Source organism: Zophobas morio, unplaced genomic scaffold (assembly GCF_036711695.1).
Source record: "Zophobas morio isolate AGI-343-1 ecotype UQ-CSIRO unplaced genomic scaffold, CSIRO_AGI_Zmor_V1 ptg000022l, whole genome shotgun sequence".
Classification (NCBI taxonomy): Eukaryota; Metazoa; Arthropoda; class Insecta; order Coleoptera; family Tenebrionidae; genus Zophobas; species Zophobas morio.
Window position 1 is genome coordinate 8,534,904 of NW_026972127.1, and position 23,055 is coordinate 8,557,958.

Below are 23,055 nucleotides of genomic sequence, written 5' to 3' on the forward strand. Positions count from 1 at the left end.
TCACTTGTATGAAAGAACGTCTTCCCGCCATGTTTACAAAAAAAAAACACACACAACGTAGGTTCCATTTGTTAGAAGATCACAGCAAAGGCCAAATTTTGAATTTTTGAATTTTTCGCGGGCCTTTCAAACTTTTCCAAGTGTCAATTTAAGGCGGGAACATTCGTAATTGTATTTTACCACACGTTTTAGTTTAGTTGGTTATCTGATAATACAGATGTGATTATAATAGAACTCATTATCTTTATAGGGTCCTAGAACTAATTTATTCACCATATTTGAATTATTTTAAATTTATCAATGCAAAATAGACGCCAACTGCGTAAATTTCTGGCGTACTACAACATCATCAATCATACCATCAGCAACTGTTTGTTGCTTGTCCCTATAAACACACTTCTTCCTAGAATAACATTTACAGTAAAAATGAGCGCAACAGGTATTTTCGCTTTCTTTTTAACTTGTGTAGTAACCTACTCCTTGGGTAAGGAGAAAAAATTGAAACGCGTTCGTTGCTTACAATATACTTTCAGTTTTTCCTCGTATCCACACCGACGACGAAGTTAAGTTCAGAATTGTTGGTGGCGTCGAGGGTAACAAAGAAGAGTTTCCTTACGTCGTGTCTTTAAGAGACGATCAAAATAGACATCTTTGTGGTGGCACACTCATTAATAAGGAGTAGGTACGTCGTTACTGCCGCGCATTGTGTAGCAGGGTAGGTAAAAAAAAAATTGGTCTAAAGAGTTTAGACTGTACTTCCCTCGCTGTCGGAAACTTGACGACTGCATGCCTCTTGTATTTTTTCTCATTACATTTTTGTAGTGGGAATTTAAAAAAAAATTGAGATGACGTCATCAACATTTTTACAAGGACACGTATATCCGTTGGGATAGATGTGGTGTAATACTAAGAATAAAATTATTGTATTCCCAAATTTTCGGGAAAATGAATTGGGTAGTTTTGAATATTGATTTGTTATAATCAATAAAATAACGAAACAATTTACTCACGTATACGACGCCGGTGAGAGGCAACTGAAAATTGTTTATGTATAAGCATTCTTAATTTAAGATGACAAGCGTAACAGCATATGTGAGAGTCAAACAGAGAAACTGTAAACAAAACGACCATCGGTTTTATTGCTTCGACTTCCGCGTATTATATAAAACATTGGGTTTTATTTTAATTTTTGACGGTGGAATTCACAATTGGTTGATTATAAACATGTCTATTCCACATTCGCGGAACCTAGATAGCGCACAAAACAAATGCACGTCTGTAATGTTAAAGTCGATGTAAATAAGGGTGCTACCCTTATGTTTCAACACAGTTTTTACTTTAAAAAATTTTGTGTCTACCAAATTGGGTTGGTCCAATGTAATACTAATAATAAGTGTTGCCTTTAATTTAATCAATAAAATAAATTGACTTCATTAATTTTTTTGAGCCACCTCTTAAGAAAATCTAAAAAATATGAATGGAATGATAAATCACAAGTACAAACTCATCATATTTTTTGCATTTTAGATAGGATTTATTCAGCAAAATTTAAGGGTGACGTCATCAACTTTTTTAGGAGGGATAAACAAATACATTTTGATAAAAAATTTACCATGCTTATAATAACTTTAAAACATCTCCAAGATTTCAAAGCATTCGATTCTGTAAATCCTGATTAAACCAATAAATTAAATTCATGCATTCATTAATTTTTTTGAGTCACCCTGTATATGCAAATCCAAAAAATATGATTGGAATGATAAATCACAAGTACAGACTCATCATATTTTGTACATTTTAGATAGGATTTATTCAGCAAAATTTTGGAGTGACGTCATCAATTTTTTAGGGGGGAAGAGCAAACACATTTTGATAAAAAATTTACCATGCTTATGATCACTTTAAAACATCTCCAAGATTTCAAAGCATTCGGTTCTGTAATTCCTGATTAAATCAATAAAATAAATTGACGCATTCATTAATTTTTTTCAGTCACCCTGTATATGCAAATCGAAAAAATTTGAATGGAATGATAAATTACAAGAAGAGACTCACCATATTTTGTGCATTTTAGATAGGATTTATTCGACAAACTTTTGAGCTGACGTCATCAAGTTTTTGGAGGGGATAACCAAATATATTTTGACTAAAGATTTATGATGCTCTTTATAGCCTTAAAACATCTGCAACATTTCAAAACATTCGGGTTAGCAGATTCAAAATTAAATTGCAAAATGTTGTTTTATAATTTTGATTTTTTTTCCAAAAATCTGGACGTTTCGGGTAAAAACTGAATTCAGAGTCGTAAACTACATGTGTAGGACTATGTTATTTTATACAATTTAAGACCCATTTACTATGTACAATTTTGAAGTGACGTCATCGCATTAGTGGTGGGGATGATTAGACAAATTTTGGTTAGCGTTTTACCATCTACATGATATTCCTAATATAAGTACAAAATTTCACAACAATCGGTCCAGTACTTTCGGAGATTATCTGTCTAATAAAAATCCGTGACGGCAGACAGACGGACAGACCGACAGACGGACAGACGGACAGACGGACAGACGGACAGACAGACGGATAGACAGACGGACAGACAGACGGAAATGGGAGACCTATTTCTTCGTATTCTAGGGGTCATGAAAGATCGAGAAAACGTAAAAGTAGAGAGTCGGCCGACGGACTCCATTACAATACTTCCTTTGCTTACGCTCGGGAAGTAAAAAGTCGAAATTTGTTTCGACAGAACTTTCCTCGCCCCTGAAGTACAATGAAACACATCCGGCGTTTTCGAAAAATTGTAAAATTTAATTTTGCGAATTTTATTTTTTTAGTAATTTCAAAAGTATACAATCTCTAGATCATATATGGCAATAAACGGTCAGTCGCAGACGAAATCGTATTTTTCTATTAACCAAATTAAAAATAAATAAATTTAATTTTCTGTTACATTCGGGGGCCTGATGCTCCAGCATCACAAGCATATCCGCATAAACATTCTCTGCACAAGTATGGACATTGCAAAATATATTTGCAGCACATTAGTAACGGGAGAAATGGTATCAGCAATATGCGTAGTGCTTAAAATGTTTATGTTTATACATCGGAAGAATGTCACATAGACATTTGTTAAATTTGAATGAGTTTATCGCCTCAAAAGAGATGACTAAAATTATGAATAAGCCTCAATTGAACACAAAATTCTGTTCATCCCCGCAAATAATTTCAATTACACCATTAAATTTTTGGCAGGAATGAACAGATGAATTAAAATAAAAAAGAATAGCACATAATTTTATACTAAATTTCTGTTATATCTGTTTGAAAATCGAATTTTAGGTGACATATGAGAAGGACATGCTTCTTTATTTGTGGTTTAATTTGCTTTTTGAACATCAAGGTTAATGTGAAAAAATAAAAATTTACAATTTAATTTACTTATTTAACATTGGTAACTTATCTTCAGTACGTAAGTGTTTTTATCTTAATTAGTAGAAACAGAAATTCCCAGAATAAAACATACGTAAAGAACTAGTCTAATGATTACAAGATCGTTAAACTTGGTTTAAAGTGTATAATGTGCATTTTTTTCAAATTCTTACCTTGAGTAGTGGCTGAAATTTATTCAACGTGATTTTTTTTTTGGAGAATATCTCAGGACTTCCTAAGTTTTTTTTTTGTCTATGGCGATATAAAATAAACTAAAAAGACTATTTTCTCTTAAATTCACTGATGTGTCATATTGGTATAATTTTTTAATTTTGATGTTGCTAGGTGGAAAAATTTAATTTGCAATAGTCTAAAAACAACTTGAATTTATGCCCTAGAGCCGATATACAACTTAAATTTTTTGCGAAAATTCTAGGGTAAATAATGAAGGCGGATTCATATACCACAAGTACCCACAAGTACAAAAGTATGTTATTTTATAAAATTACCATATAAACTTTGAAGGTAATGTCATCAAATTGGTAGGGATCAATATTTTTATGAACTCGTTCTTGCTAACTCCAGTAATAATTTCCAGTGGACATATAAAATCCGTGGTTATTGGCAGCGCCTACCTGGACAAAGGTGGAACCCGTCTACACATGCGCACCCAGACTTCGACAAGAAGGGGCTCAGAAATGACATAGCTGTACTGCAAATAGAGAAACAAACGAATTATAAATCTTCGTTTCCTGATAGAATGCAAACCAATTTCTCCGATTACGAAAATCCGTGCTACGTAATGGGCTGGGGTTGGACTAAAGCAAAAGGACAATCATCGAATATATTTAAAACAGCGGCGGTGCAACCTGTAAAACCGAAAAAATGCGAAGAAGAATGGAGAAAAGCGTATTATCCACGTCTAATCTGCACCAGTAACAAAGGAAACGCGACGTGTCGCGGGGATTCAGGAGGACCTTTAATCTGTGAAAATAAGTTAACAGGAGTCGTGTGTTTTGGCAAACCTTGCGGTACAGGGAGACCTGACACTTTCACAGCCGTCAGCTACTACAACGTTTGGATTGATTCAGTAATAAATTAGTTTGTTTCATTAGTTCAGTTTGATGTGGTTACACAATAAATATAAATCGACTATAAAAACATACAAGTGAACTAGCAGCCATGAAGCGTGCAAATGTCGGCTCATTTAGAGGTAGCAAATTCAACTTTTGCGACTACGGGTTCAAAAAGAAGATTGAGGTTATGTACGCAATACTTGATGTGATTATTTCTTAAAAAATTAATAAATGTGTGCTACTAACATTACTTGAGTATACGCATGGTAGGTGGTAGACGGTAGAAGATAAAATGATTAATTCAGCGTAAACGGTTTTCTTTGTGTTGAAGATTTAGGTCAAGTTTAATTAGAAATCAAAACAAAATCATGGTACGTCAAAAAATCGAACGTTTATTTTTTCAATTTATTGTCTTATGGTTTCTACTAGTGAAAAAAATAGTATATTAACCACGGTTGCAAAGCCACTTCTAGACCTGGCGCTTCAGAGCCCTCGACGCTGCGCCTCTCGGGTTCTAATTTGCGCTCGGTCTAGAATGCTTGGCTTTGCAACCTTGGCCAATAATATACTATTTAAAGTCTTTTAACAGGTAGGAAAATACGTGAGGTTAATATTTACAAATACCAAGCAACATTTTATGACCCCAGACCGGCGAACTTTGGCGTTAAACGTACAGTCCATTTGTGCATCGAACGCATCACAGCAAGTCCATTTATTGCAAAAATTTGCATTAGTATAAATTTAAAGCTTCAGTTAATGTACCTTCAACAAATATGGTCTGACAGCACTATTGTTAAATATGGCCATATTTACAGACTTTTACAGAAATACAACATAAATACAAAAATAGTTCCTATCTACACAGACTTTGGTGATCTGGTCCTTTAACTGTATCTCGAACAGTAGAGACATGAAGCGCTTCCTCATACATCGTGAGAACATTCCATACTGTGGTCATTGTTCATTATTGTCACAGTGGTTGCATTGGCATTGACTGTTGATTTTGTGGAAGCGTGCCTTTCTATTAAGAACATAATTTGTAATCGAGTTATCTTTGGAAAGGATTTAGAATGTCGGTGATTAAACCACATTGATAAATGTCAAAAAAATGACAATTGAAAAGCAAAAATCGCGGGCACTTTAAACAAGGTTTTCAATAAAATAAGTGTGAAGATACAATTATTATAATTAATTTAATATGTTGCATGTAAATAAATACTTATCAAATAAATAAAGTAACATTTGTAATTGTATTTCACCACAAGTTTTAGTTTAGTTGGTTATATGTTAATAGAGATGTGATTATAATAGACATCAAAGATACATTATCTTAATGAGGTGCTAGAACTTACTTATTTACCATATTTGAATTATTTTAAATTTATCAGTGCAAAATAGACACCAACTGTGTAAATTTCAGAAGCACTACAACGCTGTTGACCGTACTATCAGCAATTGTTTGTTGCTTATCCACATAGCTCACTTTTTCCTAGAATATTTCCAGTAAAAATGCACGCAACAGGTATTTTCGCTTTCTTTTTCACTTGTGTAGTGACCTACTCCTTAGGTAAGGAGAAAAAAATTGAAACTCGTTCGTTGCTTACAATATATTTCCAGCGTTTCCTGGAAACGACGAAGTTAACTTCAGAATTGTTGGTGGCATCGAGGGTAAGAAAGAAAAGTTTCCTTACGCAGTGTCTTTAAGAGACGAAAACAATAAACATGTTTGTGGTGGCACGCTCATTACTAATGAGTACGTCATTACTGCTGCACACTGTGTAGCAAGGTAGGTAAAAAAATTAGTGGATAAAACATATCCAACATTTTCGAAAAATAATAAAATTCTCTGCACAAGTACGGACACTGTAAAAAATATTTTTTGCACTCATGACCTTTTTTGATAGCTTTCGCGCATTCACCAGAGTGCGGGAGGTCGAATTTCCCGCACACGTGCATTTAACTTCCCGTTGCCATGGTAACCTTAAAATACTCGGGTAGTGTCAACATTGTGACGTGTTGACGGCGCTGTCAATGGCGTTGTTTATAAATAACTCACAGTTAATCTCTTCAGTTTAAAGGTTTATTCGTCGCAAAAAATATTGTACACAACACGTTCGTGAGCCTGCTTCCCGCATTCACGCAAATGCGGCACTCCCTTCGGTCGTGCCTCAAACAAGCGTTCATGCGGGAAGCAGGCTATCCCGAACTAGTTGCGTAAATTACTATTACAGCTCATTACCAACGGGAAAAGAGCGTATTGCTTAAAATGTTTATGTTTATACATCGGAATGAACAGATAAATTAAAATAAAATAAAAATCAAATTTTATTTTTTGATGGTAGATAAATATACCAGTAGTAGAGCAGAGTACCTGGTATGAGAATGACATGCTTTTTTATTTGTGGTGTAATTTGCTTTTTGAACGTCAAAGGTTAATGTAAAAAAATAAAAATTTACAATTTAACTTACTTTATTTAACTTTGGTAGGTCTATGAATAGACTTCATAAGCAAGTGTTTTTAAATCTTAATTAGAAACAGTAATACACAGAATAATGCATGAATAAAGAACTAGCCTAGTGATTAGAAAATCGTTAAACTTGGTTTAAAGTGTATAATATGCACTTTTTTCAAATTCTTACCTAGAGAAGCGGCTGAAATTTATTCAACGTCAAAATTTTTATATTCCTTTTGGAGAATATCTTAGGACTTCCTAAGCTTTTTCCGATATAAAGTAAACTAGAAAGAGTATTCTCTCTTAAATTCAGTGACGTGTCATTTTTGTATAATTTTTGAATTTATGTGGTACTATGTGAAAAATTTAGTTTGCAATAGCCTAAAATCAACTTGAAGTTATGCCTTGAAACGGTATAAAACTTAAATTGTTTTGCGAAAATCTGGATATCCGGGGTAATGAAGGCTGATTCATACACCACAAGTAGCCACAAGTACAAAAGTATATTCTATAAAATGCGAATAGCATTTACCATATAAAGTTACTAGCTGACCCGGCCACGCGTTGCTGTGGCTAAAGTTTTTGTTATATTACATTATAGTAAACAATCTAAGAGGAACAATAAGAGAACATCAGTCACGGAGTCCACTATGCTTTTTCACACAGATGGTATTTGTAAAACAAAATGGTGATCTCCTTATTTGACTTTCTACTACTATAACCCTTTAGTACAATGAAATTATTTACGAACAAAGACGAAAATGTTGATGTTGGTATACAAATTCACTGGATTGAGATTTGAAGGGGAAGTACGTTGAACACAATATTTCGTTCACTACAAAATAAATTTAATTAATTTTATAGCGTCAACAACACGTGGTAATTATGCTGTTAAAATGTAGCTTATATGACACGTTCGTAGATTTACCATAGCAGCGCCATCTATTGATTACTTACTCAACCCAGTCGAAAGGTATCGTCATCTGTTAGAATCATTTGGAGTTAACAGATAATTGTGACTGTCAAATAATAACAGACACGTTCACTACAAAATAAATTTAATTAATTGTATAGCGTCAACAACACGTGGTAATTATGCTGTTAAAATGTAGCTTATATGACACGTTCGTAGATTTACCATAGCAGCGCCATCTATTGATTACTTACTCAACCCAGTCGAAAGGTATCGACATCTGTTAGAATCATTTGGAGTTAACAGATAATTGTGACTGTCAAATAATAACAGACAAATAATTAGCAATAAATTAAAATTGCGACTATAATTTGAGATTTAAACTATCCTATCTCTCAAGTTGGATCGAACTGCACATGGTGTGCGAATTTTATTATAATCTGTTAAGTGGTTTAGGAGTCCATTGAGGACAAACATTGTGACACGAGATTTATATATATTAAGATAAGGTAATGTTATCAAATTGTTGGTAGGGATCAATATTTTTATGAACTTGTTCTTGCTAACTCTAGTAATAATTTCCAGTGATGAGGAAATATCTGTGGTTATTGGCAGCGCCTATCTAGATCAAGGTGGAACCCGTACCAAACCAATTTCCACACATGTACACCCAGACTTCGACAAGAAGTGGCTCAGAAATGATATAGCTGTACTGCAAATAAAGAAAGAAACGAGTTATAAATCTTCATTTCCTGCTAGACTGCAAACCAATTTCTCGGATTACGAAAATCCGTGCTACATAATGGGCTGGGGTTGGACTCAAGCAAGAGGAGAACCATCAAATATATTTAAAATAGCGGAGGTGCAACCTGTGAAACCGAAAAAGTGCCAAGAAGCATGGAAAAGTGCGTATTATCCACGTCTAATCTGCACCACTAGTAAAGGAAACGCGACGTGTCGCGGAGATTCAGGAGGACCTTTAATCTGCGAAGATAAGTTAACAGGAGTCGTGTGCTTTGGCAAACCTTGCGGTACGGGAATACCTGACACTTTCACAGCCGTCAGTTACTACAACGATTGGATTGATTCAATAATAAATTAGTTTGTTTCATTAGTTGAATTTATTGATGTAGTTACACAATAAATATAAAACGACTATAAGAACACACAAGTGAATTTTTACCTTTATTTTAAAATTTATTAAATAAACAAGTATTATAAAAAAATAGTAAGCACTGAAGAACACCGAAGCCGTTATTGTTTTGTAATTTTGTCAGGTATCTTAAATATTAAGCGTTTTAAAAACTAAATTCGCGTTTCTGGAAATGGCCAAGTAGAATCTCGCCGGACCTGGCGCAACATACGTTGTGCTCCTTTAACAGTGTAGTAGACAAAGAGAACGATGAAACCGTAAGCGGATACTAAGTCGAAACATAGAGCATTATGCATTTGTGGATACGGCGTGCCGAAAAATCTTGCCGGGTATACTGCCACATACGTTACTTTTCTTTATAGTGTGCTTAACAAAGACAACGATGAATTCGTACGGGGATATTAGATACCGAACTGGTCAAAGTCCATCCACCCTCGACCTCATTTTATCTTCTGACAACACGTCACTAGCTAATTTAGATTATCTCCCTCCTATTGGCATCTCAGACCACGTGATATTAACGGTGGATTTGCTCTATACCTTCTAAAAAGAGGATTGACACATTTAAGAGATCAATTACAGATTATAAAGCTATATGCAGGTGTTTAACTGAAGTCGACTGGAATAACTTGTTGAGTGATTCTTCAGTCTCTAATATCTGGAGTGCCTTTAAACATATTCTTAATGTTCAGGTAGAAAAACACACAACCACCTCTTTCGTCAAACGTTCTTCTAAAAAACCTTGGATCAACAATTCCATCCTAAAATTAATTAAAAGAAAAAGAGCTCTGTGCCGTGCATTCAGAAGAACAGGTCTTGAGGCTGATTATAAGAGTCACAGGTCTTTCTCAAATCGGTTGTCAACTATAATTACAGAAGCCAGAATAACCTACGAGAAGTCTATAGCTGATAGTAAAAGCACCAAGCGGTTGTATAAATACATTCGAACTCAATTGCCCGGCGCAGTTGGAATTAATTTACAAATAAAAGATGACACTATTTGTCATTTTTTTTTCTAAAATTTTCGTACAAGAACCGCCCAATGACAATATGCCTAATGTCCTTGGAGTGCCTAATGTAAATGTTATCGACGATGTTCTTTTTTCTGTCCGTAAAAAAATTGACAAATTGAAGGTGTCCAAGTCACCTGGCTCTGATTTAATCACAGCTAAACTTCTGACGACGTGTTCTTCTATTCTTTCGTATCCCCTCAGAATTCTGATGAGCCAGTCTTTTAATTCTAGCTCTCTACCTGCCGACTGGAGAATAGCAATTGTGCGACCAATCTTTAAAAAAGGTGAAAAATTTGATGTCACCAACTATCGACCTATAAGCCTTACGTCCCTGATTGTCAAAGTCATGGACTCCAGTATTTACGACCGTGTCATCAAATTTTTGTTTGATCATCAGATAATACCCTCCCAGCAGCACGGCTTTCTTCCTGGTAAATATATCCAATCAAATCTACTCTGCTGCCTATCGGATTGGACGAAAGAGATAGATGTAGGCAGCCCAACTGATGTCATGTACCCAGATTTTTCCAAGCCTTTCGATCACGTTCCTAAGCGTCGGTTGCTGCATAAGCTTCAACATCTTGGCTTAAGAGGAAACCTGTTAAAATGGATTGGTTCTTTTCTTTCTGAGAGAACATTTCGAGTTAAAGTGCGAGATGCTTATAGCCGTACTTTTTAAGTTATGAGTGGAGTCCCCCAAGATTCGGTACTGGGACCGTTACTTTTTATCGCTTATACTGCCGATCTTAAGAGTAGATGATACCAAATTGTACAATTTAAGCTCACAAAATCAAACTCTTAAACAAGATCTTATAGGTATTCAAAAATGGTCTAGTGACTGGGTTCTCCCACTTAATTTCGATAAATGTAATGTCATTTACATTGGAAACAAGAATCCCAGAATGCCGTATTACATGGACGGACAACGATTAGTCTCTTCTGACTATTGTTGTGATCTTGGTGTCCTTGTAACTTGGGACTTGTCTTGGTCTCAGCACATCGCACATGTCAGTAAAAAAGCCAATTCGACACTGTTTCTTCTGAGACGGGTATTCCAAAAATGTAGCCCTATTATCTTTGCCAAATTCTATAAGACATTTATAAGACCCATTCTAGAATTTGCAAACAGTGTATGGTGGCATATTTTACAAAAAGACATCATTTTGCTTGAATTTGTTCAACGTAGGGCTACAAGAATACCGTTTGATAGAGTGCAGCCTCAATACCATGAAAGGCTCGCAATGATGAAAATTCCAACTTTATCAGACAGACGGGCTAGAGGTTATCTCATCACGACATTTCAAGCCATGTCCAATAAGTCGTCTCCGATACACAGCTCGTAATAATAATAATAATATGTTCTATGCTAAAGGTACATTCAAACTTTGTTTCTTTTTTTATTTTCTAATTTAAATGCTTAAGTACTAAGTATTTTAAAATGCCACTGGTGATACAATTATTATAATTAATTTAATGCTTTGCATGTAAATAAATACTTTATTTAAACTAGTACGTTCCTCTCGATGGATCGAGAACGCCCCTTCGAGGTTTTTCTGGGTTGCCCATCGCGACTTCCGCTTCCAGGCTTTTCGTTTGCGAACGCCGCCCGGCCCATGAGTCATCATTGCCGTACATACTAAAACCCATAGGCGCCGTATCGGAGCGGCGTATGGCTTTCTTTCGTAACACTACCCCCTCCTTAGTTCTGATCGTCCCGATCAGAAACGTCAACGGTGTCATTGTTGTACTTCATGAGGCGGTCTAAATGAACGATCTTCATTTTCGCCTTCGGCCTGGACCTTCCCATTCTGGTGACAACATCGGGCAACGACCTTTCCTTTTTCGGGGATTATAAAGCATTACCAAATTCTGTGACTGGAATTCTGCTGAGGTACCCTTAAGGTCGTAGCTTGTTTTCATTCTGTCACTCACCATCCGGATCTTGTGGCGCACCGTTTTGTGAACGCGCAGCAGCATCTCCTTCAAGTCATCCACATAATCTATGACCTCTTTTGGTTCTTCATTCGGAGAACCGAACAAGATGTCACAAGGTAGACGAAGTTTTCTTCCGAAAACTATCCGTGCCAGTATCTGACCCGTCGTGTTATGGACAGCTGAACGATATGTTGTTTCCCAATCTTTCTGATGTTCGGCCACCACCTTTGAAAGACGTTCTTCCATGGTACGATTGAACCGTTCTACCATCCCATCTGACTGGGTGCAACGGCGTAGTCCGTGTCTTCCGTATCCCTAGGACAGTCACCATTTGGAACAGGTTCCACTGGAACTCGAAACCTGCTAATCTATTTGTCAATCAGCGTTGTTGCAACCGTCGGGGCTTCTTAGTTCCGTATGGCATAAGCTTCAGGCAAATAGCTGAAGTAATCGCTGACGACCATTATATACTTATTGTCGTCTTCGGTCACCGGAAAAGTACCTGCTAAGTATGTTCATTGCAATTATTTCGAAAGCCGAACCGACGTTGTATAGTTGCATCGGCCCTCTCGCTCTAGTTCTCGGTCCCTCGACCGCCGCGCAGGTCGTACATTTCTTGCACCAGCTCTCGATGTCGCGTCGTCTCGGCAACGCACCGAGTAACATCTCTCCTTAATTTTAGACAGCGTCTTATAGATTCCAAAATGAGCACCAGAACCCCCAATGTGTATCTCTAGAAGTACTTCCTTGATTCTGGTGGCCGGAACCATCAACTGCATGTATGTTTCCCATTTGGACTCTCCCAAGCTCGCTTAAACAATCCGTTCTCGACACGCAGGGAGGTCCACTGAGCTCATAACGCTTTGAAAGAGGGTGACTCGTGTGATATTTCCGAGCAAGCTGGTCGTTCTACCCCATCTTCTTTCCATTTGAGCATGGCCCGATATCCACGTCCTTCTCTTGGTCTTTTCTAAGCTGGGCTGTAGTCCATTCTTCTTTTTCTATGACTGCTGTTCTCCCACAGTTGAATGACGTTTTACACTCGTCGATCTTGTCGCAGTGTATGGAGTTCTTACACGGTTTTCTCGACAAAGAGTCTGCATTATTGTGGAGCTTTCCAGCCCTGTGTCGAATTTTGAAGTGATACTGTTGGAGTCGTTCAAACCATCTAGCCACTTATCCTTCGGGATTCTTCATCTGAAGGAGCCATGTGAGGGCTGCGTGATCGGTTCTAATCAGAAATTCGCGTCCATAGAGATACTTATGGAAGTGTTCCACAGTCCTGATAATCGCCAGCGACTCCTTCCTCGTAGGCACTATAGGTCTTCTCGAGTATCGAAAGTACGATGCTGAAGTACTCGATGACTTTTTCTTCCTTGTCCTGCACTTGTGACAACACAGCACCTATTCCGATGTTGCTCGCGTCTGTGTCAAAAATAAAGGTCCCCGATGACTGAGGATAGGACAAAGTAGGACTAGAGCATACATTCAGCAGTTCAATTAAACTGAGACTTCAAATCCGTCAGCCTGTGCAGAGGAGCAACAATATCAGCAAACCTGTTGACAAACCTTCTGTAGTAGGTGCAGAATCCCAAGAAACTCCGGGCTTCGTGCTTATGTCTTGTTCGCGGCCAATCTCTTCGTTCCGGTACTCTTGATCCCGTTTACCGGAACAGTACCTCAGAAATTCTACTTCTTGGAAGAGGAGGCATATCTTTCCCATTACCATGATGTCGTCTTAATAAACCAAACACGTTTTCCATGTTAGCTTTCATAATACCATCTCCATTAGTCTCTCAAAAGTATCCGGAGCATTACACAGTCCAAAAGGCATCACTGCAGATTGATGCAAGCCGCTCCCGGTAGAAAAAGCGGTCTTTTCCTTACCTTGTGGATGAATACCGACTTGCCAATAGCAGCTTTTAAGGTCCAACGTGGAGAACCAAGCAGATCCTGATGATGTTGTGAGCGTGTCACCAATTCGTGGAAGCAGGTAACTGTCCTTCTTGGTTACATCGTTTAGCTTCCCGTAGTCTACGCAGAGTCGCGTCGATCCGTCTTTTTTGGTGACTAACACTACAGGCGAAGACCATGGACTATTTGACTTCTCTATAACGCCTTCGTCCAACATTCTTCGTACCAGTTCCTCGGCTTCCTCTTGGTTTGCCAAAGGTAGACTTCGCGGGGCTTGACGGATCGGTTGCGCGTTTCCAGTGTTTATCTGATGCTGCACTATGTTTGTGCGCCCAGAGGATTGTCCAGATGCAAACATACCGTTGCGTTTCTGTAGAAATCACCTTGCCACTTTTCTCTTATGTATTGCTATCAGAAAGATCTTCGTTGTGATGAAATATCTTTGTGACTGGTTTACAGGGGAAAACATTTGCGATGCGTACAGGTGCGACGAAATTCAGGTGTGACGGACAGTGACGACGTGTGGTGGCTGCGTACTTGGGTGCCAATCTTTGGGCCGACTAGTGTCGCTGATATAACAAACACCTCTGGTCGACCTAAACTTATGCGGCGACCTTCACGCCGCCGGAATTGGCGCTCGAGCGCCAGCTCCTTCTCCGGGGGAGGAACCGCCGGGGTTGCTCCAAAGCCGGAGACATAGATAACAGGTGGTGAGCGCCCGCAAAAACGAGAGAATAAAATAAAACGGCAAGGAATAAATCGGGTTTATGCCCTGCGACCAGCTACACGGCTAAGATAATAAAACTTACGGCTAATCTTAAATAAAATTACAAAACGGTTTTACAAGAAAAATATAAACACGTCCGACACGGTCGTTCCTCCTGGGCTGCGACTTCCTTCAGGACGGGCTCCTCCTGGATTTGGGGGCGGAGACCTTGAACCTGGAAATCGCGCGAAGACGGTACGGCGACCCGGGAGGGGAGCGCGGTGACGGTAACGACGCGTGCACGACGGTTTCGATTTGTGACGGTGACGACAAAAAAAACCCGGTGACGGTGGTACGGTTTTTCGCTCGGGGGCGGCGATTCCAAAAACGGGTACTTAAACGGACAGACGACCCAAAAAGGTACTTACGGTGGTTGGAGGGTCTAACTGTACACTTCTCATTTCCAGAAATAAAAACCCAGCCACAACAGAGACAACACTCCTTCTCTGCCGAAGACTTCAGGCAAGAATCCTCTTTCGCCGCGGCTCTCGCGGTACGCGTCACGGTTCCCGGCCCGCGAAAATTCGCTTCGTTACACAGGTATGTCACAATCGGTATTAACTAAGGCACTCACAATCATGAGGTTCTTCTTGGGGGTGTACGGTGGTTGAATAATGCCGAGGGTAAATCAGGGTTTGATTTCTGTTCTAACTGGAACAATCGTTTCTACATTTCCTCTGACTTTCACATTCTGGCACGCGATCAGTCTTGGATTCAGTACTGCGCTGATTCAGGATAAACTCTTCATTGCCAAGATGTAGGACTTTCTCCACTGGATCGACCGTCAGTCCATGGCAGGTAAGTAATCAAATCCATTCTCAAAATAAACTCGTCTTCAATGTTAGCCACGAGAGCCCGTTGTTTTATGTTGAGCTGACCAATGCAGATTTCTACCTCTGCTTCACCCATGATTGACATCGACTCTCTAGTTACGGTGTTCAATCTGATTGTTTTATGAATAGTCCTTAGATCTTTAGCTCTCAAGAGTCTTCTACGTAGGATTGAGACTTGGGGGCTTTATTCTTACCAGCCAGCACATTCCCCAAATTGCTAGCTGTTTTTAGTTTTCCTGCACATTTCGTCGAGGAGATTTGTGTTGTGTGCTTCTCCTTGGAGCTGGTGATCGAGCACGACAATAGCGTTTGAGATGTCCCTGGCGCTCACATCTATAACACGCCATGCCTTTCTTAGGAGGCGTACCTTTGTCTCGTCCTTGAGCTAGGACATTTATTATTTGCTCTGAGAATTTTTCTAACTTGTCGTTTTCTTCCGTCTCTAATTCTGCAACTCTAACTTTGTGGCACGTTCTTGAAGAATTGTACGCCGCCTCCACTTCCAGCACGTAATCGTAACGACAACATCACAGTTTTATCTAATATGCGCAGTTAATTCTTGCGGCCTTATAATCGGAAAAAGTGCGGACTTTCGAACAACGCGGACACGTGGTATGAATTTGTTTTATTGTTTGTAAATTCACCGATCAGATTCGGATTTTAATCGTTAAGTGGTGCTCACAAAATTTAACAGACATTTGCTAGGAGTTTTCATGAAATTCACTGAGTCAGGACCCGTTACATTTTGTTTGTCTAATGATGAATAAGTTTCTTAATTCTTCACACAAGATTGCTAATAGTTCTTTTACGGCAGTTAAATTACCTACATAATTCGTACTGTGAACTGGCGGGGGTTTAAAAGAATTTCTTCCCTTATCATCGAGGTTTTATCATCGTTATCATCATTACACCACCGAGGCATGTCCTCGCAACGCTAAAGATTGATTACATCTTCGAGGCGTTTTATCGCAACGCTAAAATTTACATCATCGAGACGCTTTTTCCTCGCAACGATGACAGGATATTTTTGTGTTTATTTATTATGAGTTTTGTTTGGGATAAACAGTTCACGGTATTATAAACTCTCGAAGTAAATTGTTTTTTTTAAGTAACCAATCACTTGGATCATGACATAATTTGACATAATGTATCCCATGTAATTTTTGTTAGCTTTGCAATTTTTCACCTCATACATATTTCTCTATATCACAATCTTAACCTCAGTAATTTTCTTTGAACGTAAATTTCATTCTCTGTAGTTTAAACCTCACATAATATTTTTATTTTGCACAAGTTTATTTTACACCAGATCTTTTGTTTTCCTAAATCTTTGCTAAGTTTTGTTTTGTAAAGACTTTGTTAATGAATATTTTATCTGATGTCCAATTTTAATCAAACATAAGAATTATTTGTTGTTTAAAATTTCACAAGATTGTATGGCGAATTTAATTGTTGTTTATTGCTCTTTTGAAACTTTAATACTTGTTCAGTTGTCATTAATATCAGAGTCATAAAAATTGAACATTTAAAATGGAATTGAGGTTAAATAACACCGAAACACATACCAGAAGCGGAGGGCGCGGCTCCTAGTAGGGGATAGCCGGATGTGTCGCGCCATCTGCACAAGGGATGCAGGTTTTGGATAGAATTCAGTGGGAACGGTCTGGACGACGTGACATTGTCAGCTCGTTCATAGCCGTGACATCCAACCACGAGTTTTCGAACATAACGACCTGCTTAGGAGGGCATGTTCGTCATGGAGGTATGCTGTGCGGTAGGCTTGCGATAGATAGAATAACCGTCGCATTACTTTAATTCAGATTTTGCTTGTGTTTCATTTGCGATGTATTTTGTGTGGGTGAATAAACCATAGGGGGTTTTTGGAGTTGAAAAGCGATTGCGATTCGCCCCCCCCCCCCCCATTGGGCAGCCTGAGGGCACGTCACGAGTCACCATCGCTCGTCGCTTCTTTTCCTCCTAGAGAGGGGTGCGACTTTTAGACCGCTTCCAAAAATTTTGTCTCTTACTTGATTTACTCTCCATTCGATCTGCCATACATTCCACTGATTTTTCTAACTCACTTTTTAACTGATGCTCCATTGAGACCATTTTTCGTCCTACAATATTTTCCACATTTTCCAAATTTGTTTGTACGTCCTTCATTTCTTCTGTGATTTCTTCTATTTCATTCTTGTTTGCTTCGGTGATCCATAGCTATCTGAGGTTAAACCAAACTGATACCGGTGTAACGAAAAAAAAATCTTGTTTGCTTCCACATCCTTCTGGAATTTTTCAGTTAGGCTGATTTGCTTATTTATTTTCACGTCCATCATTTCCACTTTTCCGTTCGCTTCTTCTATTGTTGCATTCATTTTACATCTCTTGCATCCATTTTTTGGTCCATTTTTTCCATTCTTGTGCCCATTTTCTCGTCCAATTGTGCGACCATAGTCATCATCTGCTTTACTCGTTTGTCGACTTTAGCGGCTTGAGCTCTAGGCTCAAGAGGTATAAATTCTCCAGAATTCTTGTCCAATTTGCTCCGAAGTTGTCGTAAAACCAGTTATTAATCTCAAATCTCACTTCCGACACCAGTGCTACGACGATCGGTGATTTAAACTCGGGGTGGGTAAAACTCAACAATTAATTTCTCCATAACTCAAAATTACACGACTGATTAGTGATTACACACCAATTATGTACAAAATAAATCCGGACAACTTGGCTGTACTCTCGTGGACTGGACTGAGTGAAAAAAATTATCGTTCCCGACGGTGGCCTCCATTTAAACTAGTACGTTCCTCTCGACGGATCGAGAACGCCGCTTCGAGGTTTTTCTGGGTTGCCCATCGCGATTTCCGCTTCCAGCCTTTTCGTTTTTAGCCGTCGTACCGGGGCGGTGTATGGGTGTATTTCGTAACAATACACTATCTTTATAGGGTGCTAGAATTTATTTATTCACCATATTTGAATTACTTTAAATTTACCATTGCAGAATAGTTGCCAACTGTGTAAATTTCTGGAACACTACAACACTATCGGTCGTAGTAGCAGCAATTGTTTTTTGCTTATCCATATAAAACACTTTTTCCTAGAATACTATTTACTGAAAAAATGAACGCAACAGGTATTTTCGCGTTCTTTTTCACTTGTGTAGTAACCTACTCCTTGGGTAAGCAGAAAAATTTGAAACTCGTTGGTTGCTCACAATACACTTCCAGCTTTTCCTGGTATTCACCCCGACGACGAAGTTAAGTTCAGAATTGTTGGTGGCGTCGACGGTAACATAGAAGAGTATCCTTACTCAGTGTCTATAAGAGATGAAAATAATGGACATACTTGTGGTGGTACGCTCATTAATTCTGAGTACGTCATTACTGCTGCGCACTGTGTAGCAAGGTAGGTAAAAAAATAGTCGAAAGTTGTTTCGGCAGAACTTTCCTTGATCCTGAAGTACAATGAAACACATCCAGCATTTTCGAAAAAATATAAAATGTGATTTTGCAAATTTTATTTATTTTTTTGTAATTATTAAAATTATTAAACGATCAAAAAAGCAAAATAAAAACGAGAAACGATAATGCCATCAAAATTCAGGTCATAAATTACTGGAACGCCCGGAAATGGCCAATTTTGCATTTTGCGTAATCTCGAGATCATATGTCAACAAACGGTCAGTCGCAGACGAAATCGTATTTTTGTAATAACCGCACTAAAAACAAATACATTTTATTTTCCGTTACATTTAGGCCAGAAGGGGTCCTTTAACTTCGGGGGCCAAATGGCATATCCGTATAAATCGTCTCTGCACAAGTGCAAACATTGTAAAATATATTTACAGCACACTACGAACGGGAAAAGTGGTCTCAGCAATATGCGTTGAGCTTAAAATGTTTATGTTTATACTTCGGAAGAATGTTACGTAGACATTTGTTTGATTTGAGTGAGTTTATCGTCTCAAAAGAGATGACTAAAATTACAATAAGCCTCAATTGAACAAAATATTCTGTTCATTCCCGCAAATAGTTTTAATTACGTCATTAAATTGTTGGCGGGAATGAATAGATGAATTAAATTAAAAAAAATAGCATACAATCGTATGACAATGACACGTGTCTTTATTTGTGGTTTAATTTGCTTTTTGAACATCAAAGTTTGATGTGAAAAAATACAAATTTACAATTTAACTTACTTATTTAACCTTGGTAACTTATCTATGAATAGACTTCAGTAGGTAAGTGTTTTTATCTTAATTAAAAACAGAAATGCACACAATAAAGAATAAGTAAAGAACTAGTCTAACGATTAGAAAATCGTTAAAGTTGGTTTAAAGTGTATGATATGCATTTTTTCAAATTCTTACCTTGAATAGTTGGAGAAATTCATTCAACCTCAAATATTTTTTTTATTCCTTTCGGAGAATACCTCAGGACTTCCTAAGCTTTTTCCCGGTCTATAAATGGCAACATAAAGTAAACTTGAAAGAGAATTTTCTCTTAAATTCAGTGATGAGTCATTTTTGTATAAATTTTGAAATTTGGTGGTGCTATGTGGAAAAAATTTAGTACGCAATAGCAAAAACAACTTGAAGTTATGCCCTAAGGCGATATACAACTTAAATTTCTTTGCGAAATTCTGGATGTATAGGGTATACAATGAAGGCGGATTCATAGACCACAAGTATCCACAAGTACAAAAATGTTATTTTATAAAATTTTGAGGTAACGCCATCAAATTGTTGGTAGGGACCTATATTTTTATGAAGTCGTTCTTGCTAACTCTAGTAATAATTTCCAGTGGAAAGGAAAGATCCGTGGTTATTGGCAGCGCGTACCTAAACAATGGGGGGACCAGTACCAAACCAGTCTCCACACATGTGCACCCAGACTTCGACAGGTTGTGGCTCAGAAATGACATAGCTGTACTGCAAATAGAGAAACAAACGAGTTATGAATCTTCATTTCCTGCTAGAATGCAAACCAATTTCTCGGATTACGAAAATCCGTGCTACGTAATGGGCTGGGGTGCTACTACAGCAACAGGATACCCATCGAAAATATTTAAAGTAGCGGCGGTGCAACCTGTAACTCCGAAAAAATGCCATGAAGCATGGAAAGGAATATATTATCCACGTCTAATCTGCACCACTAGTGAAGGAAATGCAACGTGTGTAGGAGATTCAGGAGGACCTTTAATTTGTGAAAATAAGTTAGCAGGAGTCGTGTGTTTTGGCGAACCTTGCGGTACAGGGAAGCCTGATACTTTCACAGCCATCAGTTACTACAACGATTGGATTGATTCAATAATAAATTAGTTTGTTTCATTAGTCGTATTTTATGTACTTACACAATAAATACAAAACGACTATAAGAATACACAAGTGAACTTTTACTTTTATTATAAAATACATTTTTTACAGTCTTTTAACAGGTAGGAAAATACATGAGGTTAATATTTACAAATACCAAGCAACATTTCATGACCGCACACCGGCGAACTTTGGCGTTAAACGTAGTCCATTTGTGCATCGAATGCATCACAGCAAGTCCGTTTATTGCAAAAATTTGCATTAGTATAAATTTAAAGCTTCAGTTAATGTACCTTCAACAGATATGGTCTGACAGCACTATTGTTAAATATGGCCATATTTACAGACTTTCAATACAGAAATACAACATAAATACAAAAATAGTTCTTATGTACACAGACTTTGGTGATCTGCCCCTTTAACTGTATCTCGAACAGTAGAGACAGGAGGCGCATCCTCATACATCGTGAGAACATTCCGAACTGTGGTCATTGTTCACTATTGTCACAGTGGTTGCATTGGCTTTGACTGTTGATCTTGTGGAAGCGTGTCTCTGGATCCCTACATGCAAACTTAGATGGTTTCGATTGCTCTGCTGTCTCCTTCGGCGGCACGAGCAAAGCAGGATTTCTCTCATGCCCCTGAAAAAATGAAAAATGTTGATGAAACTTTGTGTATCGTTCTGAAAAACGTGGAGTAAGGAAAAAAAAACTATGTCTTGATGTTTGGTTACATTTTATTACGTTTTTTGTTATGAGTTATTTCATCTAAGCGGGAAACGCTAGCTCAAATATTTACTGATTGAATGCACTATACTATATATACTATATTCATGTTTGTTCAAATTGGTGTGCCACCTTTTTAAAATAAGGGATCTAAAATTTTGAGCAAGTCGTGGCACATATAGTTGGCATTTAACGATTCTGTAATCTAATAAAGCTCATTATAGCCACTCTCTGTGTATGTTACACGTAAGCTCACGTATTATTATTGCACGCCTGTGATTACATAATGCGACGTTCCTAGTAAACTTTACGCTTAAATATATCACAATAACACTATTATGTCACATGTAAATTAAGTAAATGGTACTCCAGTGGACTCTGAAGTAAGAATAAAAGCTTTACCACATTCGACTTTGTCTGTTTTTTGTATAAAATCTTGTTTTGGCAAGCTTTCAGTTTTCGGTTTTAAAACGTTTTTCCAAGTAAAAATTAATTTTCTTTCGCTAACTGGTTTGGATAAACTTTAACACAATATTATTGATGGTTTTGCGCAACTATCATCTCTAATTAGTAAAGGAGCTTTCCCAGAACTCAAGCTGTCAGTAACATACGGTGCAAAACATGGTATTAATGTTTCATTTATGAGTTAATTTCTGTTGCCCTGCAGACCTTTACCCTGAGAGCTCTGTTGTCTGGACGTGAGATTTTTGTCAAATACGAGTATTTGCGATATAATATTCTGTCGCATAGGCTGCATTTTGGATGTTTTAATTGCGATTGTTATTTAGATATTTTAGTAATAAAACAAAAAAAAAAATGACAGCACTTCCCTTTTTCCTGACGTGAAGCCCAAGAAATCCCGTTTTTTTTTTGAAAAATTATAAAAAGTTTTTGTCATTTTTGTTTTTTGATAACCTCTATAAAGTAAAAACCGTAACTTTTTTGATTTACAATTTTCAATTTTTTTTCTTGAATTCTTCGATTGCAATTTTTCGATTTTTCAAGTTTAAATTTTTCAGTTTTTCAATTTGAATTTTTGAATTTTTAGCTTTTGCAATTTTTCGATTTGAGTTTTCATTTTTTAATTTTTTAATATTTCGGTTTGCAGTTTTTCAATTTTCTTTGTTTCCTCGTTTGCTTCTTCAATTTTTATATTTCCCAGTTTTCCGATTCACCAATCCTTCGTTTCTTCAAATTTTCGATTTGCAATTTTTCGTTTCTTCAGTTTTTCGATTTGCAATTTTTCATTTTTCCTTGTTTTTTCGTTTCTTTTCTGTCCGTCTGACCGTCTGTCTGCCCTCCCGGATTTTTATTAGACAGATCTCCGAAAGTATTGGACCGATTGTTGTCAAATTTTGTATTTATATTAGGAATATCATGTAGATGGTAAAACGCTAACCAAAATTTGTCTAATCGTCTCCACCAATAATGTGATGACGTCACTTCAAAATTATACATCGTAAATGGGTTATAAATTGTATAAAATAACATAGTCTTACCCAAGTAGTTTATGACGTCGTGTTGAGTTTTT

At 37.5% G+C, this 23,055-nt stretch overlaps 3 protein-coding genes and 1 pseudogene across 6 annotated transcripts in view; 3 read left to right on the forward strand and 1 right to left on the reverse strand.

Moving 5' to 3' along the window:
• The first annotated feature begins 426 nt into the window (after positions 1–426).
• On the forward strand, positions 427–4,537 carry LOC135133585 (chymotrypsin-1-like; annotated as a pseudogene).
• A 1,389-nt stretch (positions 4,538–5,926) lies between these two features.
• LOC135133638 (chymotrypsin-1-like) lies at positions 5,927–9,008 on the forward strand. The gene is made up of 3 exons (XM_064062091.1): positions 5,927–6,078; positions 6,129–6,297; positions 8,463–9,008. The coding sequence occupies exons 1-3, from the start codon at positions 6,021–6,023 to the stop codon at positions 8,977–8,979; spliced, it is 744 nt and encodes a 247-aa protein (XP_063918161.1). The 5' UTR covers positions 5,927–6,020; the 3' UTR covers positions 8,980–9,008.
• A 9,597-nt stretch (positions 9,009–18,605) lies between these two features.
• LOC135133586 (chymotrypsin-1-like) lies at positions 18,606–20,805 on the forward strand. Its single transcript, XM_064062035.1, has 3 exons — positions 18,606–18,663; positions 18,713–18,890; positions 20,289–20,805. The coding sequence occupies exons 1-3, from the start codon at positions 18,606–18,608 to the stop codon at positions 20,803–20,805; spliced, it is 753 nt and encodes a 250-aa protein (XP_063918105.1).
• A 110-nt stretch (positions 20,806–20,915) lies between these two features.
• Positions 20,916–23,055, reverse strand: part of LOC135133531 (trissin receptor-like) — a 263,813-nt gene continuing 261,673 nt past the window's right edge. For all 4 annotated transcript variants that reach the window (XM_064061976.1, XM_064061978.1, XM_064061975.1 and 1 more), the window contains exon 8: positions 20,916–21,440. In XM_064061976.1, the coding sequence (XP_063918046.1) occupies positions 21,257–21,440 (184 nt within the window). In that variant the 3' untranslated portion in view covers positions 20,916–21,256. The remainder of the gene's footprint in view (positions 21,441–23,055) is intronic.